The 21,173-nt window shown below is 45.1% G+C and overlaps 1 protein-coding gene across 2 annotated transcripts in view; it reads left to right on the plus strand.

Annotated features, from left to right (window-relative positions):
* The window catches only part of Agbl4 (AGBL carboxypeptidase 4), a 1,202,140-nt gene that overhangs the window by 1,155,218 nt on the left and 25,749 nt on the right, over nt 1-21,173 (plus strand). For both annotated transcript variants that reach the window (XM_055628940.1, XM_055628941.1), the window contains exon 11: nt 57-219. In XM_055628940.1, the coding sequence (XP_055484915.1) occupies nt 57-219 (163 nt within the window). The remainder of the gene's footprint in view (nt 1-56; nt 220-21,173) is intronic.

Here is a 21,173-nt window from a genome sequence, read left to right on the forward strand (position 1 = left end):
GTTGGTGTGAGCCATCCAGTTCTGATTCTCTCTCTTTCCAACTTTATCTTTCACAGACTAGTACATCCTTCAACCGAGATGCTGTGAAAGCAGGAACCGGTCGACGCTTCCTTGGTGGACTCCTGGATCACACATCATACTGCTATACCCTAGAGGTTTCTTTCTACAGCTACATCATTGGGGGTACTACAGCTGCTGTGCCCTACACTGAAGAAGCCTGTATCCTTGCCAGGTCCCCACTATTCCTAGACTAGCCTTCATCTAGCTGAGGCATCTCACTTGGAAGGATTTTCTAAACAGGTTAGGAGTTCGGTCCCAGCTAAGGAAAGTGCTAGGCTCTGGGGTGAAGAGGGGTGTGGCAGGTTCTATTGGAGGTGTTTCTGGATTGTCTGCGTTATCTCTGATCTTCCCACACCCTTCATATGGACATAGACAACTCAGCTGCTGCTTCCAAGCCACAAGTCTTCTTTAGAACCCCAGGCCCATGGCCTTCCCACTGCTTCCATCATTCTTGTCTTTCTCTTCAACCCTCTGCCCCCCCTCACTCCTACTCTCTCACTTTCTCTTTGCTCTACTCACTACTTTTCTTTGTCTTTCTTCCCACCCCTTCCGCCCGCCTCTCACCTGTCACTCCTCACCAATCACCTGCGTCTCCCTTCCTACTCACTACCCTTTCTCCCCTCCTTTACTTTTCTTTTTCTTCTTTCCACCCCCTTTTCTCTCTTCATCTGACCCTCCACCTTTCCTGCCCTACCCACCCCTGCCTTCAGCAACCAACAAATTGTTTTTTCTCCTGGTTTCCCAAAAATTTCTCTTAAGTTCACCATGGTAAAAACTGACAATTACTTTATACTTTTCTTGATTTTTCTTTCTTTCTTTTTTTTTAAGACAATGTATTCATTAATTTTAGCTTATTCGAAACTCGCTTTATTGGGTCTGTGACAGGTTCTAATAGAACCTTTAATATTTATCTTTGAGTTTTAAATTGACTCATTTCTCTTTTCTAAACTTGTAGATTTTTTTTTTCAGAGAAAGAATTATACTTGAGAACATTTAAAAAAGAAAAAGGATAGGGTAAATTCTGGATATGTGTTCCTTGGTGTGCTGAGACGGTTCCAGACCCCTATGGTTCCTGAGATCCTCTGATATTCTTGTCCCTACATCTAGTGTAGTATTTGAATGTATCCCACATACATCTTCCTGTTTACTTCAAGGTATGGTTTTGTTGTCTGTTTGTTTGTTTTGTTGTGTCTTGGAAACAATGTCTCTCTATGGAGTCCTGGCTGTCCTGAACTCACTATATAGACCAGGCTATCCTCAAATTAACAGAGACTTACCTACCTCTGCCATCCAAGGGCTGAGATTAATGGTGTGGGATACTAAGCCTGGCCTCAACGTATATTTTAGTATATTTTAAATCATCTCTAGATAACAATATCCAGTGCACTATTTGCGATTCTTATATTGTATGGTTTGGGGAATGATGACAAGAAAATTGTACATGGTCAGTACAGACTCCATCTTTAAAACTGTCTTCTATATGTGATTAGTTGAATCTTTAGATTCATGGATATGGGAGGCCCATTCACTATGTGTACAAACTACCCTTCCCCAAGTTAAAGTGATCACACTAGCCTTTTGTAACTCTTGGTGAGTATTCGTGGAGTTCTTACGATAAGCCATGTGGGGAAATCTTTTATGCTAGTGGAATGACCTGGACCCAGCCTACTGAAGCTTTAGTGAGCCCCAGTTATTTTATAGAAATTTAAGAGCCCAGGGTGGTAGCCTCGAAAGGGGGAGGGTAATAAGGAGTAAGTCAGGGTGTTTCAGAACCCCTAGTGCCTTGGAAACACCATGATAAAAACTGAGTGGTTTCCCTACAGTCAGCAAGACCGAGATGATCATCTTAAAATGGCCAACAAAATAGCCCCTGCTATGAGGAAGAGGAGCCATGGCTTCCCAAAGTCTGGCCATCTCTTAAACGCCACACTGTCCCTTGCCACCCTCTCCTTGCCAGCATTTGGTGGTGTGATCCTCCAACTTCTTATCATGTGTGAAGGTCAATCCCACAGCACACCTACTTTGCTCTCTACAGTATTGTGGCAAAGGAGGTGATAGAAATTGTTTAGAAGATGTTTGATCTTACAGACTAAAGAAATTCTAAACTCATTTCGCAGTTAGACACGGGTCTCTCTGGAGGATGTTGGTTTGTCCTTGTCTCTTGGTGTCTGTCCACTTTTATGGGTTCTCCCACGCTTTTCTGAACTTCTGGCATGGTTTGCCAATAGAAACTTTATGTTTACTAAAATACCCGTCCTCAGCTCACAGTTTCTGTCCCTTAACGCCCAATTCTCCTTCACCAAAAATAAACATATATTATATGCCGGGAATCGTACCCAGCGCCTGGGGAAAAGTACTGGGAAAGAGAGCACCCTGGGGCTTTCATTCTACTGTGGAGACAGAAGAGAGAAGAGATAATTAAAATACCCATGATAAGCTCAGTGACAGAGGGATTCCAGAAGGTTAAGAGACGGTAACATTTAAAAGAAATATATATATGTAAGTCAGCTTGCTAGCACACACCTGTGATCCCAGCATGTCAGATACAGAGGTAGGAGGATCATGAATTTGAGGCTAGCCTGGGCTACAAAACAAATTCCAAGATAGCCTTCAAGAATCTCCTTCAAAACCCAATTCTCCCACTACTACTGCTAATAATGGAAGTGGTGTGTGTGTGTGCGTGTGAGTATGGATGCACATAAATGTATATAAGTGTATATGCAAGCGAGTGTGAGAATGCACATGAGTGTGTCAGTGAGTAAGTGTGAAAGACAGAAGGGAGGGGAAGGGAGACAGAGTGCAAAGAGTGCCAGCGAAGAGCCAGGTCAAATTCTAGATACACTGTAGCAGTAACTGAAAATGTCTTTACTGGGAATAAGGCAGAATTCAAAACTGCCTTGAGTCCCTTAAGACTTTCTCCTAGAAGGCCCCTCTCGACTGAGATTAATATTGGGCAGGATTTAGTCCAACGGGCTTGGAGTGCACCCCTTAAAGAAGAACACTGCACAGAGAGGCAAGGAGGAAAAGCATGCATCTATAGCAAGAGTATAAGTGGTCTGACTTGGGCAAAGGGCTTCAGATATAGGACAGAAATCTAAATTTGCAGGCCAAAGGAATTTGAACTTGAAGAGTGGGTGATGAAGAACAACAGCTGTTTTGTAAACAGTGGGAAGTCACCCTGGCTGCGCTGAGGCAGGCAGGGACGTACAGCAGGAGGTTGTCAGGACAATCCACATGAGATTGCTTCAAGCCAATCCTAGGTGGCAGCTGCAGGGTATTTGAAGGCGGGAACCGCGTTAGTGCACACAGGAGCTTGATACTGGGAGGGCTCCCTGGCGACTGGAGAGGCCCTGCACCACTTCTCAGCACCTGGAGTCACCCTGCCTGTCAGTTAGGGGAGAGGAGGAGCCTGGACCTGCACCTGGGAAGCGCAAGCCAATTCAGTACATTCAAGGGTGATTTAACCTGCTTCCTCCTTGATGGACTTTTTTTTTTAAAGACTCAGCTCATAACAGAGGGAGAGCAGGCAGACAGATTGTGATCTTTGTCGGCTGCTGGCTCTGTGTCCCAATCAGAAAAAGAAATTACATGGTCTGATGGGAATGGCAATATGGTCTGGGAGGAAGCGTCCTCTAGACTGGGAATCAGGAGACCTGATTCTGACGACAGCCCAGGCCTCATCCTAGACAGTGCCCTTCAGCAAGTCCTCTAAGCTCTGGAAGGTGACTTTATCTTTATGACTTTTTTTTTTCTGCCCTGCTGTGGTACTCAGAAATACCCACAAAGACATAAGTGCTGTGCAAAGAACAGACTTTCCATTCCCACACAAGTGGGTTTGAAGCTTGCTTGCCTGAGCCACATAGTAGGTGGGCCACTTTGAGCAGGCTGCATAACCTCACTGGGCCTCAGTTTCTTAATCTGTAACTGGGAGACATAATGGTATGATGTTATAAGTTATCCAGTTATGATAAAGAGAAATAATTATATACATATTCAAAGGTCTCCACCATGGCTAGTGGTCTTTGGTACTCTGGCCTGTCCATGTTGTAGCAAGAATACAGGTCTGGTAGGAAAGTTCCAGCTGTGATTCTGTTTATATTCTGAGGCAGCTAAGCCAGCTATATAACCTCTCTAGACATCAGTTCTTCTTTCATGGGTCTTTCTCCCATGATTATTGATCACAGCTTGTTTTGGGCTCAGCCCCAGCCACCCTGGAATGCTTGGACGTGAGGACAGCAGTGAGTTACTTCCCAGGGTTGTAACGGTCACATGGGAAAGGTGATGTTGTCATGAGCAGGTGAATCAACATGCCACATGCTTAGTGATATTAGTTATCATTCTCACCTTTCCTTCCTGTCGTCTGTTGCATTGTTGTTGTCGTGAAATGACAGATTCTTGATACTTTGGGGCCACTAGTCACTAAATCTTATTTACATTTTATTGGTCTGACCACTAAGAAATATGCTATGTTCAAACAACTTAAAGAAAGAGAGAGGATAAACCAGAATCATAAAGTTACCCAACACTTCTCTGGCCTTTGTTTATGGTCTGGTCACAACCTGAGAGGAAACAGCTCTTTAACATAATGGATGGGAAAAATCCTGGGAGCTGAGCACCTGGGTCCTGAGCAGACATGCTTCCTGTGGCTGAAGCCATTCTGAAATCATATAATGCTGGCACCGGAGAATGGGACAGCTAGCCAGGAGAAGATACCAAGATTCTGTCAGCAAACTGATCCCAGTTCAGACCTCACTGCATCCCTTGCAGTAGGTCCTTTGAAATGTTCATCAAACTCTCTTATTTACTCATCTGTCCAACAAGACTAGTTAGATACCAGAAAGAGACAGAAGAATAAGGAAGGCACAGTGCCCATATTCCAAGAAGACGGTTTCAAGGAGAGAGAACAAGGGACAGATACAGCTACTTCACAGAGAATAAATGTCCTGACACAGGAACGCTTTGCTAACCTGAGGAGGGGAAAACAGGCAGCAGGGAGGGAAGAGGGAAAAACTCCCTAGAAGAAGAGAAACCAGGGCTCAGCCCTCCAGGGTAAATGGATGCAGGCTAGAAAAGAAAGGGGTACCTTCCTGGTAGAAGGAAAGTACCGGAGAGAGCCCAGATGCCAGGGAGAGGATGCTCTATCCAAGCATTCCAGGGTCGCTGGGGCTGAGCCAGAAACAAGCTGTGGTCAATAACCACGGGAGAAAGACCCATGAAAGAAAGCACCAGCGCATTGACTCTGCAGCACTAACAATTCTGCAACAACTTTATTGCTTGTTTCTACTGGCTTTATAGATAGATTAATGTAGATAACAGACTCATAGATATGAGAGCTCAGGCAGGCCCAGAGAGCACCCAGTCATTCTTAGGAAATTAAGAAGTTTCAATTAATTCTAGTCACAAAACAGTCTCAGTTGAGCAATTACTGTGTCTGGTCTGATGCAAAATATCAAACCTCTTCAAAGAAAACCCTCCCTATCCTCTGCACCTGCCTCGGATAGGCTGATTATGGTGACCACTGTCTACAGTTCTGGGGTTGAGCAGGACGGAGAGCTAGAAATGAACAGGATGGGCCTCTGGTGCCTCGGGGATGGTATGGATGATCCCTCCTGAGCCCCTTTCTGGTGCTGGATGCTAGAGAGCTGCTGGGAGAGGGGGAGTCTTTCAGCTGGGCTTCCTTCCTAAACCCCATTGATCTGGACATCCCCCCAGTTGGGGGCCACTGCGCCTCTTCAGTGGTGCTCTCATATGAAGGTGAACTCAAGGTTGCAAAACTGTTCCCAGTTTTTCTCTTACATTCCAGGGCTGCCCATGTACCCTGTGTTAGAGCTGGGGTTTAAATCCTGACGGCTCTAGCTCAAAGTGCCACCCGGCAAGCCGTCTTGCCTTCCTCCCTATCAGACTCCCACAGCTTCCTGGAGGATAGGAACTTTTCTTCCGAACTCCAAAGAGGTTGGGACCCACACAGTTCTTATTGCTCTTCTACCTCCAGAATCCCCTTCCTGTAGGACCCTGACACTAGCCTGTCTGTCATTCCCGATGACTGAGACCCAGCTCTGCTGACCACTACTAGCTTCTGCCTTGCCCTTAGCCACCCTGCCCTGGACCAATTGACTCCCACATTCATGTCAACATATGTCCTGACTCCTGAACGCCCACTGTTCGGCTGGAAAACCAAAATGCCATTACCCTTGTTCTCCAAGCCTCCTTCTCATCCCCAAAAATGAGGTTTCTAAGGTTTTATCTGCTGTTGTCAAGTTTATAGCCATAATTCGAAATGCTGTTAATATTACTGTCAGCAGAGAGCTACAAATTACGAAGTTGTAAAGTTACTTTATAGTGATAACTGTCAGCCTTCACTAGCGATGCTGCAAGGCTCCATGGAAACCACGCTGATGATAAAGAGCCTTTATTGTTTCAGGATTGCAGCTGTGAGCTGGCAGGCAAGAGGCCTCCTGGCTCATTCCTAAGTCACCTGAACCTGTTCGTCTGCCTTCACGCTCACTTGCACTTGCTTTTCCACTTCCTTGTTGCACAAATTTGGAGAGGGCTCTCAAAGGTGAGGCTTTAACCCAGCCAGTTGCCGTTTTGAGCTTAGCTTTGACCAGCCCAAGAGACAGCAGGGACCACCAAAGTGTCCATATGGTGACCACCATAACTGCTTTAAAGGTCACTGTAATTGAGGAGCCCTAGGAACTGTTGAGGTTCTACTTAGACAATGTAGAACAATGGTTGCCAAATAAATTTTGCCCTTAGACAAAGAGAAAAGGCAACTCAGGAAAACATGTAGAGATGTGGGAGAAGGCTTAGGCACCTTAATTGACACTGTTAAGTTCATTGTTGACCAACAAATGGACCTGTCAGCCCCACCACTATACACTACCCTGCTGCCAAAACTGATGCCACTCTGGCTTGTGGACAGAAACTGTACGCTGCTCTGGGGAGGCAAGTGCTGGCCCTTCCATGCCTTGCTACTGTCATCAGCCCATCAGCCCCTGGAGCTGTTTTCATTTCTGGCCTTTAGTTGAAGTCAGACACCAATTAAATGGTATATGGGGCCTGAAGGACCATGGTGGAGAAAAAAAAAAAAAGAAATTAAAAAGAAAAAAAAAACTGCAGAGGGGTTCATCGGAGAGGGTATGAGGAGCTTTCAGTCCTAAGATTGGGACAGTTGGGAAAACCAAAAACAACAAACAAACAAAACCCACCAGACTTATTAGCCACTCCTTCCAAATTGGGGAGTTTTCCTTGGAACAGGAACCTTTAGGAGCTATATATTTTCTTCAGTCGCATCTATGGAGAGTAACCACAGAGCTGAGTAATACGTATGTTCTGTGTGTCTCTAGAGTTCAAAACAAGGCCCAGTGTGAGGCAGCTGCATTCTGAATCTGTACCTGAGGGGTGATGACAAGAGGGGTCTAGAACCAGTGGCCGTACTCTGCATCTCCCATGTGCCAAACTCCTGCTGGTGTCTGAGGGTACAGAAGCAGTCATGGCCGCAGCCTAGAAATGTGCTAGTACAGTAGAGATGGTCAGAAAGTGACTTCAGTACAGGGAGGTGACAGAGGGGAGTGTGGGGCACACAGAAAGAGTATTTGACTCAGCCTTGGGGACACCAGAGGTCAGAATAGATGCAGAAAGGAAGTACCATCCTGTAGGCATAGAGTAGAAGGTGAAGGGTGCAGAAGTCTCTGTAGACAGAAAGCAGAAAACCTAGACAACAGCTAGAGCCTTGAGAGAGCTTCTTTCCTCAGTCACGTGAAGGCCTTCAGTGCAAGATGGGAACCGTGAGGCGATAAGATTGGAGAGAGTTGTGAGTACCAGCTGGTGTAGGACTGATGATCTCAGCAGTGTGGCAGGGGAAATACCTGCCCTGGGAGGGGTGGGAGAACAGATCACCAGGTCAGCTGAGCTATGCAAATGCATCACGGTTCCACGGCACCCCACCAGCTCTTTTTCCCTTCCATTTTTAAAAGGACATTTTTTTTCCTCTGGGAGAAAGTCTCTGTAAGCAAGTCCATAGGTTATCCTTTATTCTTTAGGAAATAACTTGGAGTTTCTCAGATTATACCATCTGGCTCAGGTTTGAGGACATTGCCTAGTGACATTTTCAGCTATGGTACAATGTTCTGATGTGAAATTCACAAAGAATATTCTTTATTAATCTGTCATCAGCCACTGAAATGCTATGGATATGATTTAAAAAAAAAAAACTGCTTCGTTCCTGGGATCCTAACTATAAAATGGTTTGGACAAAGAGCCTCATCCACCAGACATCATTCAAAGAGTTGACTTTGGACCCAACTCACATTTGTGGAACATCCCCTAGGTGCTGGACACAGTCATTCTTAGAGGAACTTGTCAGACTCCTGGAGCACCAGCCACTGTCCACAGAACAACCTGAGACTTAGCATCATATCTCACTCCCGGCTGCACTCCCAGCTGAGGCACGTCCCCTGGCTAGTCTTTCTTTCCGTCAATATTTCCCTCAAGATGATAAATGTGCTGCCAATAAGAGGAGGCAGCTGCCAGCTCTGTCTGAGACAAGAGCCTTTAGCTGGGGCTATGGCCATGATTGGCTTGTTGATGTGTCTCTAAAGGCAGGAGTCCTGGCTGGGAGGGAGAAGGGGAGAACTCTGAGGAGGCTCAGGGGCAGAGCTCTCCGTCTACACTGATTTGCCTTGGGTTAACAGGGCTTCTTTCTCCTACTCTGGTCCTCTGACCACCCCCAAAGACACTGTCTTGAAGAGATCAGTCATAAAATCAAGCGGCCTATAGCAGAATGGTATGTCACAGATGGCATGTTTAATAACAGGGCAAGGAAGAGCCTGGCCTTTATAGCCAGGCCGACCTGGGTGCCAATCTTGGTTCTGCTTTTGCCAGTCGTATGACTCTGAGCGAGTGACTTGATTGTACTGATCCGCCCTCTGCTCATCTGCCACGATGTTCGTGCTGACACTTACCTCACAGGGATGTTTTGAGGAGATGCAAACATTGGTAAATATGCCCCAGTGCCTGTTCGATTGCCATGAACATAGTAGGCGCTCAGTGAATTGTACCACTACTCTTACTCTACTAACCAAGCACTGAATTAGGTGAAACCAAGTTATACATTTCTGAGCCATCAGAATAGAGGCAATGTGCTTGGACTGTATGTTTCTTGAATTCTTCAAACTGCTATTCTTGAAATAGCAGTTTGGAGAACTTAGATATTTCTTTGGAATTAGACTTCCATATCTGTTCTAATGAATGTCATTTAAAATAAAATAAAATAAAATTATTTCACAAGGGAGAAGTGATCAGTGTCAGAATTAAGCCAGTGATGAAGCTTGGCTGAGGTCAGAGCTCAGAGTAGCCAATATTTCCCATTTGGTCTCACTACATCTTTGTGCCTCAGTTCTCCATTCTCCCTGCTGTATCTATCCCGTGAGGTTGTGAGAGGTGGGACTGAAACTCTTCCATTCTGCATTCATGAGAGGAGGGTTTTGGTAGAGGGAGAAGAGGGAGGCAAGTCACCCTTTAGAACAGAAAGCCAGTCTTAAAGAGACAGAGACAGGGACAGGCCCAGGGGTGGTTCTAGGTGGCATGCAGGAAGCCAGGAAGGACCCAAGGAATTTCAGTGTGAAACTCACTCACGTCCACCCAGTTCTGTTGCCAAAAGGAAATGGGCTAGCCATGGGGCTGCTGACGAATAGAACCAGTGGGGGTCTGGCTTTTCAGGCTTGGCTCCTTTCCTCTGCAGCCTCCTGCCTCACACAAACACCTGGAGACTCTAGTGGCAGCCACCTTGCAGTTGCCTGAGGTTGAGGCGCCCCCTCCTGCTTCCAGGGTGTATGGCTGCCAGAGAGACCCAGTTCTTCACCAGCAGAAAACTGAAAATAGTCTTTCTTTGTCCAGGCTGAGGCCTGGGCCCTGCTCAACCCCACCCCTTGCTTTCACCTATTCTGGGGAATCTGGGAGAGGGAGGGGTGCATTTCCTGGCTTCTCCTGGGTCTCAGCAAACATGAGCATCTATCTTCATCTCACCAGTCATCCCTCTTTCTCCTTCACTCTCTTCTTCACTCCTCTTTTTTTCTGTCTTTTCACCCATTTGACTCTCTTAGACACACAAGTACCTGTGGCTCTCTGTGCTTCTCTCTCTCTCTCTCACCTTGTCTTCATCACTACTCAAACCCCTTCACTGCTTCCCACAGCTTCAATTCTTTCCCTTTTGTGCTCTTTTACTCCTTATCTTGTAGTTAGTGGTTTGGTGCTCATATCACATTTAAACCCAGGGATCTCCATTGAGATGACTTTGAGAAAGCTGCTTAGTTCTCTGACTCTGCACCTGGCTGAGAGGCCAAAGGAGTAATGTGTCTGAGTGAGGCGCCAACTCCAGCTCCGGGGGGATGTTCACTCGTCACTTCCAGCCCCATCTAAAGTAGGCCTTTTGCTGTTACTTTTCTCTTTTCAAAATCCCCTCCATGCCTATCTCTAACTCTTTCTTTGATTCTTTCTTGGTACAATTTGGAATCAAATTCAGATACCATTCAAATACCAGGAAAGCGAAGACCTTAGCTTTCCCTTGAAGGAACTTCCTTCCATACTCTAGTCTCTCCTCTGCCTCCCCAAAGAAAGACACGGGGCTTCTTGTCGAATCACCTGATAAGGGCCTCTGAGCTGAGCTAAAGGACAGCTGGAGGATGTCTAAAGTCAGGGAGTCTTTGTTCATAGTTTACCTTACAAGAAAGTTTTATGGTGAGGACAGAGTCATGAGTTCAAGCCCCGTGACACACCCTGGTCTATATGTCTCCATACCAGTGACTTGAAAGTATTTGCTAACTTATGATTTGTGGAAAATTGTGTGTAGTGCCATAAAGCAACAAGGAGTGTTCCCAGCACCAAAATGCCTAAGCAGACACTGTCCCAAGAGATTTATGTTGGAAGCCCCTGGAGAGTGGTCTCTGGCCCATGGCTTCATGACTATTCTTTCAGCAAATGGCAGCTTGTGCATCACATGGCTGTCATTCATAGTATCCCCTCATGAGAGCCAAGGGCACAGTCCTAAAATAGAGTCTAAGCATACAGCTGTCTGAGGTCCAGCTAGATACCAGGATAATGCAAGTGTGTCTAGACAGCATCCTTTCAGCTGTCCTCAAAGCCTGTCATATATCTTAACCAGATGCAGAGAAAGGCAGGGTCAGCAAGTGGTACAGGGCCAGGTAGTTAGGAATGCAAGCTGTGAAACGACATGGGTCTGGTTTCATTTCTAATCATCTTGCTTTGACCTCTCTGGGTTCTAGACTCCTGAATAGAGATTATGGTACAAACCTCTTCATGAGAATGCATTGGTATAAGTACTGCATACCCATACTGGCTTCTGATAAACCCTTCCCATAGTGTAGAGTTTTGTGTGATTCCATAATAGAGCTCCCAGCAGATCAGAGAGATGCTGAAAGGCCATCTGGTGTCCTGGATGGAAACTTGCCTGCACTGCCACAGGCAGTCAGCTTTAAAGCAAAGGCACTTCTTTTCTTGACTTTTCCCGTACCAAAACTGACTGTTTTCTGATTCTACTCAGTGCCCTGAGGGCAGACCACAACCTCCCAAGCTCCCTTGCCTTTGGTGAACCATTTTAGTAAAAATCACGTAAGATGCTGTCCGTGGGATTGTGGGAAAAAACAGTGTTTGAGGCATAAGGAAGGTGCCTAGGAAGCTGTTTTCTCAGCACAACCAATCTCTGTGCTAAGAGCTCCATCAGCTTTGCTCTCAAGGCAACCATTTGAAGCAGTCACTACTTTTTCAGGAAAGGAAGTGTTGGCTCATTGTACTCACTCCCTTGGCAGGGGGTGGGGCCACACAGCTTGTGCAGGGCAAAGACAGAACTTATGACCCCACAATGACTGCTCTGTCTTCTGTGCTCCCCAAGTACCCAAGGGACTTGGTCTGCCTGGTCCCACGGCTCCTCAACCTGAAGCCCCCACTGTCCCTGGGGAGTCAGTAGACCTCCAGCTCTGGTTAGATAGACCCCTGCTTCCAGAACATTGTCTCCCTTTGTTTTTTCCTAAGTAACTGTGAGCTTTTCACTCAACCATGGCTTTGCACCAGAAAGACTTACTAAGGGGAAGAACCTGGGCTCTGTAGAAGTTACTGAACTCTGCTAGAAGTCATAGATGGCAGAACGGGACAAGGAGGAACAATGATTTCACATGTGCATGACTAATCCAAAGCACTGTAATCTTCCAAATGTCAGATTTTATGGTCAGTGGCTATTTTGCAGTGAGCAGTGTCATTGTGAACATCTTGGTGCCGGCATGGTAGGGCACCTGGATGAGGCAGACAGCCTCATCATCAAGGCAGATAGCCTTCAGAAATGGCGGCTGGTACTGCAGGCCAGCTTGGAAGTACCATGTGAAAACAAATGCATCACTGAATGTGATTGACCCTCAGATCCCACAATGATGGTGCATGATAATATGGGATATTTACTGCATCCTGGAGGGATTAGCATCGTGGTGCTCATTTGCTGGTGGTCCAGGAGGCTGATCAACGTGTTCACTGGAGAGTTAGGCAAGCTCACCGTTTTGCTACCATGTCACACTGGCTTTTGCCTCCATGTCTTTAAAGCAATAATAATTCATCCCTGTGTTGGACCCATCAATGAGCTAAAAGAACTTTGGTACAAGTAATGAAAAACCTAACATCACATTAGGATTGTATCAGGAAACAAGGAGCTAGGAAAAACCCACAATGGTCCTGGAGGTTGGAGAAGCCAGCCAGTCAGGGTATGACTCAGTAACTACAGTTCTTTGGGCCTTCACTTTCCTATAAGTAAACACTTTAAAGGGAAAGGAGAAAAGTGCCGAACAGATATTTACCCGTCTGTATACAGCTCTGTGCTGGACACTGGGGATTGCTAATGAATGTGACTGTCTCTTGGAGGAAGTTGAACTATAGTGTTTCTAAGGTCATTCTAACTCACAGACACGTCACAAGATCAAGGGGCAATCGGTGATGGGTCCTAAGGGCCTGATGAGGTTGTCCTGGGTCTTCTGTGGCCCAGGCAATGTGGGTTCGATGTTAGAGCATACAGAAGTGGGTGGAGGCAGGAAGGAAGCTGGAGAGCACACAGAAATCTGATGGACCAGATACTGCTTATTCATAATGGGCATCACTTGCTTGGTAAGAGGTTTCTGCACCTTCCTCTGAAGTCAGCACAAAGAACCTGGAAGTGGTCAGGCAAGGTCCTTGTCTCCCACTGTGAAGTCGTCTGGAGAAGCCGACACACAAATATGGCTATGGATGGGAGTGTCCTTGGAGGACACCTGAGTAGAAGGGTACATGAGGAAGAAGGGACATAACTTGGCAGCAGGATGGGATCACTTTACAGAGGAGGAATCCTTGAGCAGAAACTCCAAGAATTAAATGATCATTCTAGGTCAGACTCCAGAGAGGAAACACGGTGCTTGTAAGATCCAGGGGAGCTTGAGGACTAAATAAGACCTCCCAGCGGAGCCTCCCACTGAGTATGCCTATGGAAACTTGGCACTTCCATGTCCACACTGAGGAGGAAGGCTTTGCAGTGCCCTAGGCCAAGGGCATCAAGGCTTTGCTTCTCTAGAAAAACACTGAGCATTCAGCCTAGAGCAGTCCACATCCAGGAGCAAAGAATCTCTCCACTTTTCCCTTGACTGGGAAAAAAGTCCCGTTCTTTCTGAAAGATGGAGAGGCACCGGCTTAGCACTACCTGGAGTCCACCCCTGTGCGACCACTGAGCACTTGTCATCGGTACCGACCTGCAGGGTCACGTGGACACCTTCCTCTCCAGGTCTATTTCCTTCATGCCTGACCTTCACCACTCCTCTCGGCTGCTTAGATGGTAGCAGAGAGCAGAAAGTCACCTTTGAATCTGTAATATACTGGCTGAGGATGTTTTATTACCTTGCCAGGACAAAAGACAATGGGATGCATTCAAATGGAGGACCCGGTCTTTTGCAGGGTCACAGCTGATGCCTTCACAGTAGCCTCAAGCTCTGCCTCTCAATTAGACATTGCTACTGGATCCTGCAACCTCTCCTACGCTGGCCATACAGTATGTTTAGGTACTGAAAGGATGAAGTAAGGGGTCTAGTATGGGCTTAGACTGCTCTGAGACCCCTGCAGTGTCAGAGGAACAAGAGGGCCAGAGCAATTGCAGGTAACTTCCTAGAGAGGAAAGGCATGATAATAAGGTTTTCCAAACAGACATGTGCAGGAACACAATAACCTGTCGTGGTAACCATGTAAAGGAAGGGCAGACATTCCATTTCGTGGTTTAGAAAGCAAAGGGTTATGGACACCTATTAATCTGAAAAAGGTGCAAAGCACCAAATGGCTACATTACAGTTCTTCACAGGAATAGGATATGTGTGTGTTTATATATAATATATAGATATAAATAATATAACATATATTAATATAAAAAGAGAGAGTTTCATTTTAAAGATTCCTGTGTGACTCTGGAGGTCAGTAAAATAAACTGGCATTCTGGAGACCAGGGAAAAAATCATAGCAAATGCCACAGGCTGCAGAATTTCCTCTTTATTCAGGTCTTTATTTCTACCAACGCCTTTAATGATTGCATCACACTATGGAAAACAACCTATAGTACTCAAAGCCAGTCAATGTACCTGTTAATAATATAATACCAAAACACCTTTACAGAAACATCCAGAGTGATATTTGAGCCCGTATTATGGTCCATCGAAGTTGACCCATTACTTATCGCAGTAGTATCGAGTTTGTCTACAGGTGGTTGGTTTCAAAATCTAAACTCAACCACATCAGAGCACCCAAAAGACCCACTCTGGACCTGGAAGGAGATATTACAAGTGGTAATATCTTTACCCCAGGTTAACCTCTAAGGAGGTTATAATGGAGGCTCTATTGTGTCTAGTTTTGAAACACTGAGGTTGAAAACAGAGCAAAGCAGCTTCTATGCTCCCAGTCTGGTAAAAGCACATAAATTCTGGAGGTGAATAGGGAGAACATTTTTCAGTGTGAGTCACTAAAATAAGTTTGGGAGCATTAAAACTGGCCTTTGCTAGGCACCAGGGTACATTATTTAATCCCAGTACTGCATGAGGCCCCTGTATAGACTGAAGCCAGGCTGGCCTATATAGCGAGTTTCAGGGTAGCCAGAACTACATAGAGGGGCAGGAAAGGAGAAAAGAAACTCACCTTTCTAGAATGACAGGGTTATGCAAAGGACGGTTTTATACCAGATGATAGATTTGAATGCCTTAATGCCACTTTTGATATTGAGTTTCTAGTCAATAATGAACCAAGAGAAGGTTCTTGAGATAGACAGTAGCATGAGACTGTTGCAGTAACATACACAGTATTACACACACACACACACACACACACACACACACACACACACACACACACACGGAAAAATAGCAGGAGTTTAATCGAATTCTAATTTTTGTAAGCTAGAAGGTCTGATGAGGAAACAGGGAGACCTGATCTTACCTGGCAAAGACTGGGCGGCATTCCTAAGGAGGAATCACAGCTTGTGCAGACTATCAGTCCATCTTAGCCTCCCATCCTGATCATGTTCAAGTCGGGGATGGGATGGAGGTCAGTGCATGCTGGTGGAGTCCTCTGTGGGCGCTGGCTACTACAGCCTCAGGCTCTCCAGAGTTAAATATACATACAGTGTAAATGTCACATGACCTCCCATGAGAGTTAGGTATGTCCTGGCTCTATGGTGGTTTGGATGAGCTGTCCCTCATATTCTCTGTCTTGTGAATAGTTGGTCCCCAGTTGCTGGTCCTGTTTGGGTAGGTTTAGGAGATTTGGCTTTTCTGGAAAAAGGATATCATTGGAGGCAGTCTCTGAGGTTTGAAAAGCCATGTGCCATTCCCGTTTGCTCTCTCTGCTTCCTGTTTGCTATTCAAGATGTGAGCTCTTAGCTGTTCCTGCTGCCATGATTCCCTGCTATGATAAACTCTTATCTCTCTTGAACCATAGCCCAAGTAAACCCTGTCTTCCCTAAATTGCCTTGCTCATGGTGTTTTACCACAGAATAGAAAAGTAACTAACATAGTGCCCATCTGCGGCCATCACCCTACCTGGTGGGAGGCATCATCTGTTGCAATTAGTCTTCATTAAAATGCTGATTAGGAACATCTTGCCTAGACCAGGTGGATGATGGGATTGCCCTAGTCTCTATAAATGTTGCTGTTCTTTACAGCTACTTACACACCATGGACACTCCTGCACGGCTCCCAAATGAAGGAGTCACATGGACTATGAACACTTCTGAACAGGGAACCAGAAGCAAGGATATGTGGCAAGATAAAGATGGATTTCTGTGGGTGGAGCTCAACTCCATAGAGAAGGCTCCCACTGAGGACTCATGGCTGACTCCTTTCCGCAGAGGAATTTGCCTGGTTTAGTGGTTAGTTGGTTGTATTTTGAGTTTAAGGCTCTTATGTATAGCATATACTACATAGCCCATTATTACCACCCCATCCCCATATAGATACAGGAGGTATTTCAGGGGACCTAAGAGTGGGAGGGACCTGGAGAACAAAGGCAGCTGGGACACAGAGAGATGCCATGTCATCTAGCAGGGCTGTGTCTGGAGGAGGCAGAAGGAGTCAGAGCCTCCAGGGAGGCTCTGAGCACCATGTCGGATGTGCTCAGACTCAATCCATAGAAGGCAGAATCATTACAGAAGTTTAAGTCAGGAAAAGGTGCCTTTCAGATACGCATCCCAGGGAGTCAGTCTTGGCAACAGTATGAAACATGGATTGGATAGCAGGAAGAAGAGGCCAGAGCCCTTGCAGAAGTGACCACAAAGCCAGAAGCAGGAAAGGCGCATGAGTGTCAGTTCTGAACTAGACTCGGGAGAGCCGTTGGTCATCCTGAAGGGAAACAATAGATCCAGTTCATCATATGCCTTAGCATTGGTTTCAAAGGAAGTCATGCACAGATGAGGGATGTTGGCTGATTACCTGAAAAGAGAAATCAGGGCCGAGGAAGTTTCAGTTTAAGAGGCGAGGGGCAAGTTCTGATTTTGGTCTTCTGCAGACAAGCTTCATCAGACTTTATGTTCCCACAGTCAAGTTCAGTAATACAAATCAGAACACCACAGCATCTCCCTGATAGCTGATGTCTCACTTCATCCCATCTTTTCTGTGAGTTTTAAGAAATTTTATTCTTTTTCTAGGTATGTATTTGATGTGAGGTTTTTTTGTTTGTTTTGTTTTGTTTTTATCTGTATGCCACCTTTTCTATTTTTGTGTCTCTGAGTTGTTCTATTTTACGTAGTCTTTATCTGCTTCTTCTCCCTGTGTTTCTCTTTTATGAATTCTCTCTAGATCCTTGTCCCCTCATACACCTTAATTCTCTTCTCCTCTCTCATATTCTTCTGTCTTCCTCTTCTTCCTCTCTCTTTTCATCCATCCATCCATCCATCCATCCCCCCTCTTACTCATTCTCTGTCTTCCCCCAACCTTTTTTTTTTTTCTTCTCTGTCCTGTTCTGATTAGACAAATGACCAAGGGGAGAAGCAGTCTTTGCCCACTGGTTAATTGATGGCTGATGTAGAACTGCCTAAGTGAGGAACCCTTGTCATTAGCGAGAGATGGGTGGCCTTGGCCCACAACTAGGAAACCTTTGAAATCCTGCATCTAAATTACTATTCTTTTGACTGCTGCTAGTGATGCTAATTAGCTGTGTTAATTGGATGTTTTGATATTTGAAGAGCAAAGCAATCCAGCTCCTTCCTCCAGAAAGCCAAAATTATTAATGAACTTGGCAGCAGCCTTGGCTTTCTTTCCACAGTGGGCACAGCCAGAGACTTCAGGGCAGGCAAAGGGGTTGTTCTGAGGAAGTAGCTTGCCTGCTCTTGGGGAGAGGAAGAGACCCAGAAGCTGGCTATGTTCTTGCTAGTGCTGAAGTCATCCAGTGAGACTGAAGAGCCTTTGACTCAGAGACCAAACATAACACTGAATAACATAAGGGAGGGCTGTCACCAGCCATCACCCTGCACAGCCAGGCTGGATGTTTGCATCCCAGTATGTTGTAGGACACCTGACACAGAGTCAGCACTTAAGACATATTACTGAGTAAATAAGCAAGAATGTGTCCACTTCTTAAAGTCAAACTTGACTTCAAATACAGCAGGACAACTTTTAGTTAGGTGTCTTAAACAAATGTAACTCTTTCTTGTTGTAAGTGGTGATTAATATTTACTATTGATATATCTTCTGGTAAAGCTGCTGTTAATCCTAAACAGCTGTGTAACCAAATCACCACACAGAGACTATGATTTATTTAATTAATCTAGAACACAATGCTGGGCAATAGTTACTCCATCCTAGACCTCCAAGCCCTCATAGTTTCCTAACATTTAGATTTCCCACATTATACTTGCTTTTAGTGATATATTAGGTCCAGTCCATCTCTCCACGTCTTTCCAAGATCTCTCTCTAGCTCTGCTCTCCCAGCTCTCTCTCCCTTCTCCCTCCTCTGCCTCCCACCTTCCTATCCTCTGGCTCCTCCCTCTCTTCTTGCTTTCTTTCCCTTGTTCAACATTGTGGCTAGTTGCTTTATTTTGGCATGTTTACACAAAGTTGAGACAGGTGATACTTAGAATAAGTATCACAATGCACTGTCCGGATTGAAACTAGAGAGTCAGGGAGAGAAATCAGCATTTGAATGAACAAGGCTAAAGTGTATACATTCCAAAAGAACATTATTCCAACACTTTTTCTTTGAGTTTCAGTTTTTCTCTGAAGCAAATATTGGCCAAGAGTTTTGATAACTATAACTCTCTCTGAGTTGTCATATTTTATGGATACCTTATCATCCCCTAAATGATACCTGGAAACCCACCTGTTCATCCTGACTCTTTATTGGTCTTAAATTATAAAAGAAATGAACACTGAGGATCAGATATGTGTAGAATTCTGGAGGAATGCTGAGGAGTCTGGGAAGACTTCCTAAAGGAGACTGGTCCTCATCTAAGTTTGATTACTCATTCACAGGAGGAGAACTGTGAATAGGAAGAAGAGAAAGACACTGCATAAACGCATCAGAGGCTGAGTCTGCCCCCTGGCTTTGAAATATGAAGCTCAGGATCTCTAAGGGTTCTGCCAGCTCCATATACAGGATTCTCTGAATCTATTTCCCATATATCTTTTTAAAATTAATTATTGTTACATTTTATATTCCAAATGCAATTCCCCTTCCTCTCCTCCCAGTTCCTCCTCCACAATCTTCCCTGTTCCCGCCCCCATTTACTCCTCCTCCATTTCTATTCAGAGAAGGGTAGTCCTTCCATGGATATCAATGAAACATGGCATATCAAGTTATAATAAGACTAGGCTCCTCCTCTCATAGTAGAACTGGACCAGTCAATCCAATTTGAGGAAAAGAATCCCAAAATCAGGCAAAAAAAAAAAAATCAGAGACAGCTCCTGCTCCCACTGTTAGAAATCTCACAAAAAGACAAAGATATAAAACTGTAACATATGTGCAGAAGACCTAGATGAGTTTTATGCAGGCTTTCCGGTGCTTCATTCAGTCTCTGTGAGCACCTATAATCCCAGGTTAGTTGAAATATTTCCCCCAAACAGAAAAACATAGTGAAGAAAGAACCAGGACTGAGTGTTGCTGGTGGAGACCTGACATCGCCCCACTGAAAGGAACGTTCTTGAGAAGGACCAAGCCAACAATCTGGTGGCATTAGGCAGGAGTCTACAAAGAAACACAGCCAACAGAAGACATGGGTATGCAGGTTTATTCATGTACACATACCTGTATCTATTTCCCTGTGTTTCGTATTGTTGTACATACACATGCATAGATATACATAATACAGATTGTGTATATATGATAAAGACATAGCTTGTATGGTTATTGAGGTTATCAAATTCCAACATGTACCGTCAACAAGTAAAGTACTAAGAGATAATACCTAGCTGCAATCTGTCTAAAGGCCTAAGAATGGGGAGAGCTGGTGGGGTAAGCTCCCCTCCAAAAGCCAAAACACATGAGACCCAAAGCCAAGGACACGAATGTCCCAGTTTAAACAGGCAGGCGGGAGGAGTTTTCTCAGGCTTTTTTCTCTATGAAGCTCTCCAACTGCATTGAATGAAACCCACCCACAGGAGAGACGGCAGCCTGCTTTGCTTAATCTATCTGTTTAAATGATCATCTTATCCATATATGAGTAACGTTTGTCTGACACTCTATGCCCTAAGCATGGCGATATATAAGTTAGGCAGCACAGTGGCTGAGTGACTTATGAGACATTTTCAAATACACCGAGGGAAAGAAAGTACAGGTCAGATGGTGTGACCCTCAGTTCCAAAGGTGCCATACAAAAATTAATGTGGTACTGCATAATTGATCACAGGGTTGGTGGCGGGCTGGTAAGATTAATCCGATACAACCCTTGGCTTTATAAAAGAAGAAAGGAAAAAAAATGAAGGAAAAAGGATGAATAAGCAGATAGACAATTTCATAATGATATTATATTAGATGGAACATTGGGGGTTAATTAGCACTATGGAGTGGCCAAACCACAAGATTATCATGGAGGAGAGACTGGATGGAAATTCAGGGTCCCGATCACAAGATGCTTTAATGATAAACGCTCCTAATATTGTCGAAGGGCTCAGGGTAGGCAGAGATCTTCTGGGGACCAGTCACAGTGGCGGTCCCCAGCTTCTAGCCTAACTCTTTTGTTATTTCTTTGTTTGATTTGTTCTGGTTTTGATTTTGCTTTCCGAAGCAGACCAAAGCTGGCTTAGAACTCTCTCTGTTGCCAAGGTTGACCTTGAATGCCTGAGCCTCTTCCCCCTACCTGCCAAGTGCTGAGAGTGCTTAAGTGCTAACTGAAATCAAGACAGATGTGCTGGGTGCTACAAGTGGAGTGAGAACATGAACAGAGACACAGGTTCCACCAGCAGGTACTCAATGAATGTCCACTCATTGTTTAACAAGTGTTGGGCAGTGTGAGGACAGCAAGATACCAAGCTACCCTCTCAGAACTTACAAACCTAGCAGGAAAAGAAATGAGAGAAAGTGTGTGTGTGTGTGTGTGTGTGTGTGTGTGTGTGTGTGTGTGTGTG

The sequence above is a fragment of the Psammomys obesus genome, unplaced genomic scaffold, assembly GCF_907164565.1.
Source record: "Psammomys obesus unplaced genomic scaffold, mPsaObe1.curated_primary_1811, whole genome shotgun sequence".
Lineage (NCBI taxonomy): Eukaryota > Metazoa > Chordata > Mammalia > Rodentia > Muridae > Psammomys > Psammomys obesus.